An 8707-nucleotide genomic window follows, 5' to 3' on the forward strand; every position below is an offset into this window, starting at 1 on the left:
CACTTATCGTAAGAGGGGTGTTAACCCTGGTGTCCCGTCTAAATTAAACCAATCTGGCCCTCATACCATCATTGCCAATTGGCTCATCCATCCTCCTCCTCTCCCCTGTAACTATTCCCCAGGTTGTGTCTGTAAAATGAGAATGTGTTGTCAGTCAACTTAGCTGGTAAGACGAGGGTGAAATAATAACTGAAGTGATGTAAGCACCTCCTACTACGCCCATGTCTTCCATTTAAACCTTTGCTAATTAAGTGGCTTAATCTTGCAGATTAAATATTAGCTACCTAAAATGTATTCAAGAGTAAACTTCACATTACACAATAATTTTTTTTATTGAACCTTTATTTAATTAGACAAGTCAGTTAAGAACAAATTCTTATTTACAATAACGACCTACCCCGGCCAAACCTGGACGAAGCTGGGCCAATTGTGCGCCGCCTTATGGGACTCCCAATCACGGCCGGATATGATACAGCCTGGATCAGTTTGTGCCCTCATGATACCGGTGTCTTTATATGTCAATTCAACCACTGCAGGACCCGTCTTCCACCTCTGGTATATTCTGTTGTGATATCACTGGACTCCCAGCAGGACCAATCACATGTCTGTATTTTGTGTGATATCACAGGACCCGGCGGTGACTCTGGATGTTCCGCTGGGCGCCATTGGCCGGGTGGAGAAGATGGGCGGAGCCTCCAGTCGGGGGGAGAACTCATACGGGCTGGACATCACCTGCAAGGTCAGATACTGCGTCATGGTCCTGACCACCCCTATGAATATATGTACATAGTGGTTCAGTCCAATTCGATCTGACAACCAGACTAGGACTGAACCACTATGTATAAAAACAGGAGTGTAGGAAATTGAGATGTTGGAACATTGTGTACAGAAAGGTTCATTCCAGTCTTGGATCAAGAAGTTTCAACATCAAAAAAGATTCCAACTATTTATTTTGTCCTGACAGCATTTTGTGTGTCCTGTGTCAACGTGTGTCCTTAACGGTTGTTAATGCATGTCTCTCCCAACAGGACATGAGGAACCTGAGGTTTGCGTTGAAGCAGGAGGGACACAGCAGAAGGGACATCTTTGACATTCTGTTTAAATATGCCTTCCCCCTATCCCACGGTCTGGTACGTACACACCTTTTATTTAGTCACCTCGTATCATTACCGCCTTTTAACAACTCTATAATGACTATGACAAGAGAAGTGCTTTATTACACTTCATCTGTTTGCTGTATCCTGCTATTTGTCTTTGCTAGGGCTGGCAATAATAGTTTTTTTTTTTTAGTCCAGCAATAGTAAATACATTTGAAATGATGGCACAGGAGACTGTCTGAGTGGACTAATCCTTTGTGGAGGCCGCGGAGAAGGTGCAACAGTATCACCACTAATACATTTACCATCATTTCTAATCTACAATGTTTTGTTTGTTTGGTTACGGGAATTTCTCTTGATGCATTCAATTATTATTATTATTATAGTCTTGTCATTGTTGAAGTGGACACGTTGTTAATCGAGCCCACAACTTATAGGCTACACTTGTAGGAGGAGAACGTTTTGGTGTATTGCATTCCATTTACCAGTTGTCAATTTATTCATTGACAGGAGTGCTCCAAACAAAAAGACAATCTTGAATAAGGACACGCACCTGATTACACATTTGGAAGTTTGACTATTCTACCTGGCCTGCATACAAATGTAGGCTTTATAAATGTGCCTATTTGGGAATCTGATACTATTTCTGATTGTCTTAACTCACCATCACTGTGGAGCTTCTCAAAGTCATGTTTTCTTTGCCTCAAACAGCAAGTAAACAAAGTCTGTTTTTACATCCATTGAGAATGAAAAGTTCTTAAATGTAGCCTATTTGAAGAATCTGTCCAGCTCTCTCGCCCTTTCGATAACCACTAAGCATGAAAAACATGTCAGATTCTGGTTAGGTGGAAACATCATAAAATGGGCCGACCTGATGACTTCTTATTCATTGTGCCAATACCCTACATCTGTGTGTCTCTGTCCAGAGCTCACTGGTGTGGGAAACTGAGGGCCCAGAATATTTTCTACAATGTTGCAAGTTTGGTTAAAACAAGCATCCAGCTGACCTAGTTAATAGTTGATACAATGATTCAAGTTCCTTGCAGACAGGCCACGTGTAGCCAATGTGATTTATAGGATATTTATTTTTAATCAGGATATTTTCTACCAGCGGGCTGCAATGTTTTTATTTGTTGGCTTTATGTAGGCTATTTTTACATGTTGGCAATAGAAGTTACTTTTAGATTTGTATAATTTTCATTTGGAATCTTGATTAACCGCATGACATTGATTTGGAGATATGAATCAAATCAAATCAAATCAAATTTATTTATATAGCCCTTCGTACATCAGCTGATATCTCAAAGTGCTGTACAGAAACCCAGCCTAAAACCCCAAACAGCAAACAATGCAGGTGTAAAAGCACGGTGGCTAGGAAAAACTCCCTAGAAAGGCCAAAACCTAGGAAGAAACCTAGAGAGGAACCGGGCTATGTGGGGTGGCCAGTCCTCTTCTGGCTGTGCCGGGTAGAGATTATAACAGAACATGACCAAGATGTTCAAATGTTCATAAATGACCAGCATGGTCAAATAATAATAAGGCAGAACAGTTGAAACTGGAGCAGCAGCACAGTCAGATGGACTGGGGACAGCAAGGAGCCATCATATGAAGACGTATTATGAATGAAACTGTTCATATGAAAGCCATGACTGGCACGCAGATCAGTAGAAATGGTAGGATAACTTGGCTCTCCAAATGGAAAAGGTTGCCTCCCGCTGGTGTAGCCTTAAAGGTAGAATCTGTGAAGACCGGCGGGAGGAGGGGACGGGTTATCTTCTGGACGGGTTATCTTCTGGACGGGTTATCTTCTGGACGGGTTATCTTCTGGACGGGTTATCTTCTGGACGGGTTATCTTCTGGACGGGTTATCTTCTGGACGGGTTATCTTCTGGACGGGTTATCTTCTGGACGGGTTATCTTCTGGACGGGTTATCTTCTGGACGGGTTATCTTCTGGACGGGTTATCTTCTGGACGGGTCTCTGCCTCCCTCTTTAGTTATTTGTGTTCCTTAATTTTTAATCGCAGTGCTTAAAGCATCAGACAAGCTCTGTAGCCTATATATAGTTGATTTTATTCAAACAGGGTGTGTATGTGGAAAAATACTTGTTTTAAAATTTATACCAATCGATTGGTGGAAAGGAAGACGACTCGGTCGAACAACTTTTTTTTTTTTGTCGAGACAGCCCTAGTCTTTGCACATCACTAGAGAAGAGTCAACAATCACTCACAATAAGCAGATGATTTGACGAAACTCTCCCATGTTTGCTGGACCAAAAAAAACTTTGGTAAAGTCAATCCCATTCTCTCTCTCTCTCTCTCTCTGTTGTAGCTTCTGTTTGCGTACCTGAGTCAAGAGAAATTTGAAGAGAATGGCTGGAGTGTGTACAAACCCATGGAAGAGTTCAGGCGCCAGGTAGGAACTATGATTGCCTTACTAAATGTGTCATTACATTGTTATTGCTTAATGTGTCATTACATTGTTATTGCTAAATGTGTCATTACATTGTTATTGCTAAATGTGTCATTACATTGTTATTACTAAATGTGTCATTACATTGTTATTGCGACTCTTCAAGGTTGTCTGTGTAGGGATAGATCCAATATCCCAGCTTTTAACTCGGTCACTTAGTCTGCTTAAATAGTGTCGCTTGAAGATACCCAGGTGAAGACAACCTCATCATTCCACCACGAAGCTTTTGAAAATGAACCGATTCATGGGACCAGCGCAGTTAAACTAGCATAGCTAGTCCCATTGTTAAGGATTATTCCTAATTTATGCAAAGCATTGTGGTATATTAGAATCATCTTATCTTAACCATTTACCTTCAACTTCGTCACCAGTGATGTAGCACTGTACCTCACCAATAATGCCTCTGAGTCACAGCCTGCAATCTCTTCTCTGATTGGCTGTTTGTCTCCCCTGTCAACAGGGCTTACCCAATGACAAGTGGCGTGTCACGTTCATCAATGCCAACTATGAGCTGTGCGACACCTACCCCACCATACTGGTGGTTCCCTTCAAAGCTACAGAGGAAGACCTGAGGAAAGTGTGTACCTTCAGGTCCAGAGGACGCATTCCTGTGAGTCCTTTCTCCTCATCCCACCCTCCTCATCCTCTTCCTGCTGTCCTTTCCCCTCATCCCACCCTCCCACCCTCTTCCTGCCGTCCTTTCCCCCCACCCTCCCACCCTCTTCCTGCCGTCCTTTCCCCCCCCTCATCCCACCCTCTTCCTGCCGTCCTTTCCCCCCCTCATCCCACCCTCTTCCTGCCGTCCTTTCCCCCTCATCCCACCCTCTTCCGGCCGTCCTTTCCCCCCATCCCACCCTCATCCCACCCTCTTCCGGCCGTCCTTTCCCCCCTCTTCCTGCCGTCATCCCACCCTCTTCCTGCAGTCCTTTCCCACCTCTCATCCCACCCTCTTCCTGCAGTCCTTTCCCCCTCTCATCCCACCCTCCTCACCCTCTTCCTGCCGTCCTTTCCCCCCTCATCCCAGCCTCTTCCTGCCGTCCTTTCCCCCTCATCCCACCCTCTTCCTGCCGTCCTTTCCCCCTCATCCCACCCTCCTCACCCTCTTCCTGCCGTCCTTTCCCACCCTCTTCCTGCCGTCCTTTCCCACCCTCTTCCTGCCGTCCTTTCCCACCCTCTTCCTGCCGTCCTTTCCCCCCTCATCCCACCCTCTTCCTGCCGTCCTTTCCCCCTCATCCCACCCTCTTCCTGCCGTCCTTTCCCCCCTCATCCCACCCTCTTCCTGCCGTCCTTTCCCCCCTCATCCCACCCTCTTCCGGCCGTCCTTTCCCCCCTCATCCCACCCTCCTCACCCTCTTCCTGCCGTCCTTTCCCACCCTCTTCCTGCCGTCCTTTCCCCCCTCATCCCACCCTCTTCCTGCCGTCCTTTCCCCCTCATCCCACCCTCTTCCGGCCGTCCTTTCCCCCCTCATCCCACCCTCCTCACCCTCTTCCTGCCGTCCTTTCACCCCCTCATCCCACCCCCCTCACCCTCTTCCTGCCGTCCTTTCCCACCCTCCTCATCCTCTTTCTGCCGTCCTTTCCTTTCACCCATCCCACCCTTCCCCTCATCCCACCCTCCTCACCCTCTTCCTGCCGTCCTTTCCCCCCTCATCCCACCCTCTTCCTGCCGTCCTTTCCCCCCTCATCCCACCCTCTTCCGGCCGTCCTTTTCCCCCTCATCCCACCCTCCTCACCCTCTTCCTGCCGTCCTTTCACCCCCTCATCCCACCCCCTCACCCTCTTCCTGCCGTCCTTTCCCACCCTCCTCATCCTCTTTCTGCCGTCCTTTCCCCCTCATCCCACCCTCCTCACCCTCTTCCTGCCGTCCTTTCCCCCCTCATCCCACCCTCCTCACCCTCTTCCTGCCGTCCTTTCCCCCTCATCCCACCCTCCTCACCCTCTTCCTGCCGTCCTTTCCCCCCTCATCCCACCCTCTTCCTGCCGTCCTTTCCCCCCTCATCCCACCCTCCTCACCCTCTTCCTGCCGTCCTTTCACCCCCTCATCCCACCCCCTCACCCTCTTCCTGCCGTCCTTTCCCCCCATCCCACCCTCCTCATCCTCTTTCTGCCGTCCTTTCCCCCCTCATCCCACCCTCCTCACCCTCTTCCTGCCGTCCTTTCCCCCTCATCCCACCCTCCTCACCCTCTTCCTGCCGTCCTTTCACCCCCTCATCCCACCCTCCTCATCCTCTTCCTGCCGTCCTTTCCCCCCTCATCCCACCCTCTTCCTGCCGTCCTTTCCCCCCTCATCCCACCCTCTTCCTGCAGTTCTTTCCCCCCTCATCCCACCCTCTTCCTGCTGTCCTTTCCCCCTCATCCCACCCTCTTCCTGCCGTCCTTTCCCCCTTTCATTCCCGGTACCCATATCTCCTTTCTCTCCCAAGTCTCTTCATCCCTCTGTTCTTTCTTTGACCCCCCAACCTACATAACCATCTCTCTGCCCGTCCCCCAACCTACCGAACCATCTCTCTGTCCCCCCCAACCTACCTAGCCATCTCTCTGTCCCCCAACCTACCGAACCATCTCTCTGTCCCCCCAACCTACCTAGCCATCTCTCTGTCCCCCCAACCTACCTAACCATCTCTCTGCCCCCCAACCTACCTAACCATCTCTCTGCCCCCCAACCTACCTAACCATCTCTCTGCCCCCCCAACCTACCTAACCATCTCTCTGCCCCCCCAACCTACCTAACCATCTCTCTGCCCCCCAACCTACCTAACCATCTCTCTGCCCCCCCCAACCTACCTAACCATCTCTCTGCCCCCCCAACCTACCTATCCATCTCTCTGCCCCCCCCAACCTACCTAACCATCTCTCTGTCCCCCCCAACCTACCTAACCATCTCTCTGCCCCCCCAACCTACCAAACCATCTCTCTGCCCCCCAACCTACCTAACCATCTCTCTGCCCCCCAACCTACCTAACCATCTCTCTGTCCCCCCCAACCTACCTAACCATCTCTCTGTCCCCCCCAACTTACCTAACCATCTCTCTGCCCCCCCCCCCCAACCTACCTAACCATCTCTCTGCCCCCCAACCTACCTAACCATCTCTCTGTCCCCCCAACCTACCTAACCATCTCTCTGCCCCCCCCAACCTACCTAACCATCTCTCTGCCCCCCCAACCTACCTAACCATCTCTCTGTCCCCCCAACCTACCTAACCATCTCTCTGTCCCCCCAACCTACCTAACCATCTCTCTGTCCCCCCAACCTACCTAACCATCTCTCTGTCCCCCCAACCTACCTAACCATCTCTCTGTCCCCCCAACCTACCTAACCATCTCTGCCCCCCCAACCTACCTAACCATCTCTGCCCCCCCAACCTACCTAACCATCTCTCTGCCCCCCAACCTACCTAACAATCTCTCTGACCCCCCAACCTACCTAACCATCTCTCTGTTCCCCCCCCAACCTACCTAACCATCTCTCTGCCCCCCCCAACCTACCTAACCATCTCTCTGCCCCCCCCCCCAACCTACCTAACCATCTCTCTGTCCCCCCCAACCTACCTAACCATCTCTCTGTCCCCCCCCAACCTACCTAACCATCTCTCTGCCCCCCCAACCTACCTAACCATCTCTCTGCCCCGCCCCCCAACCTACCTAACCATCTCTCTGCCCCCCCAACCTACCTAACCATCTCTCTGCCCCCCCACCTCTAGGTGCTGTCGTGGATCCACCGTGAGAACCAGGCTGTAATCTGCCGCTGCTCCCAGCCCCTGGTGGGGATGTCTGGGAAGAGGAACAAGGATGACGAGCGCTACCTGGACCTCATCCGGGAGGCTAACGGCACCGCCAAGCTCACCATCTACGACGCACGGCCCAGCGTCAACGCCGTCGCCAACAAGGTCAGGGGTCAAAGGTTAAATGTCGAAAGGTCATGTCTGTGTCTCATGAGGTGCGTTGGTTGGGTTCCGCTGGGAGGCGGTTGTGTAGGTGTCGGCCTCATGGATCATCCAGACAGATGTCATAGATACGTGGGAATTTTCTAGGTACGTTTCTGGATTCCTTGTAAGAGTACTTCCCAGAGATTCTTTTCAGCGATTCGTGACGTTCGTTCCCCTTTTCTCTGGGTTGATTTAGATGTAGGTCTTTTGGTTTGTCTTCCATAGAGAGATGGACTGTGTGTTCTTTTGTTGTTCACTGTAGGCTCTTGCTAGTTGCCTCCTACATTGTATGCTGGTGTCAGAAGTAAGAACTGAGGAGGTAGAGTTTAGAAGCTAAGAGGACACAGCAACTACACTGTGTGTGTGTGTGTGTTTGGGTGTGACGCAACGCCCACCGCACCCCGCTCAGAGTGAAATGCAGTGTTGGGACTCAAATTACTAATATGGAATGCAATCTATATAATAATCCCCAAATTCCTACCCCTGAGAGGCTTTTAACAACTAGCTTCCCCTGACCTGCCGTGTGTTCCAACAGCTGACCACAACCCCGACGCGTTTACAATGAACCCTGTTTGAATCCTGCCCTCCTTGAAGTGATCACTGTTCTGACCATGTTGGAATGGGTGAAAACCATAGAATAAAATACTGCATTTCCTTGAGTGACACCTAACTTTAATTTATCCAACCACATTTATTATTTTTACATTTAACCTTTATTTAACTAGGCAAGTCAGTTAAAGAACAAATTCTTATAACATGCAGGCCAGTGATGGCGTCAAGAGAGGGAGGGAAGAATTATATATATTTTTTAGTTTTCAAACGGGTCCTGTGATTCTCCATTTTTGTCCATGAATGATGAGTCTTCAACCTCTGACCTCTATCCCCTCTCTCTAGGCCACGGGTGGGGGTTACGAGGGTGACGATGCATATCAGAACGCTGAGCTGGTGTTTCTAGACATACACAACATCCACGTGATGAGAGAGTCCCTGAAGAAGCTAAAAGACATTGTCTATCCCAACGTAGAGGAGTCACACTGGCTGTCCAGTCTGGAGTCCACACACTGGCTAGAACACATCAAGGTAGTGGGGTACACACACTTCCCACAGCCCTCCTCTCTGGAGCTGGCCAGCTAGCAGATCAGTGGAGGGGTAACCGTGTGCTGGTCCTCTGTAGTGAATCTCTCTCTGTCGCTCTCTAGCTGGTCATATCTGG

General features: G+C 49.7%; 1 protein-coding gene across 1 annotated transcript in view; it reads left to right on the plus strand.

The window, feature by feature from the left end:
- LOC124007894 (myotubularin-like) overlaps nt 1-8707 on the plus strand; it is a 77300-nt gene that overhangs the window by 35859 nt on the left and 32734 nt on the right. Inside the window, exons 5-11 of the mRNA XM_046318742.1 lie at nt 629-739; nt 1029-1130; nt 3428-3511; nt 4029-4178; nt 7270-7455; nt 8389-8574; nt 8694-8707. The exon at nt 8694-8707 is cut by the window's right edge and continues 142 nt beyond it. Of these exons, the coding sequence (XP_046174698.1) occupies nt 629-739; nt 1029-1130; nt 3428-3511; nt 4029-4178; nt 7270-7455; nt 8389-8574; nt 8694-8707 (833 nt within the window). The remainder of the gene's footprint in view (nt 1-628; nt 740-1028; nt 1131-3427; nt 3512-4028; nt 4179-7269; nt 7456-8388; nt 8575-8693) is intronic.

This window comes from Oncorhynchus gorbuscha, linkage group LG21, assembly GCF_021184085.1.
Source record: "Oncorhynchus gorbuscha isolate QuinsamMale2020 ecotype Even-year linkage group LG21, OgorEven_v1.0, whole genome shotgun sequence".
Taxonomy (NCBI): domain Eukaryota; kingdom Metazoa; phylum Chordata; class Actinopteri; order Salmoniformes; family Salmonidae; genus Oncorhynchus; species Oncorhynchus gorbuscha.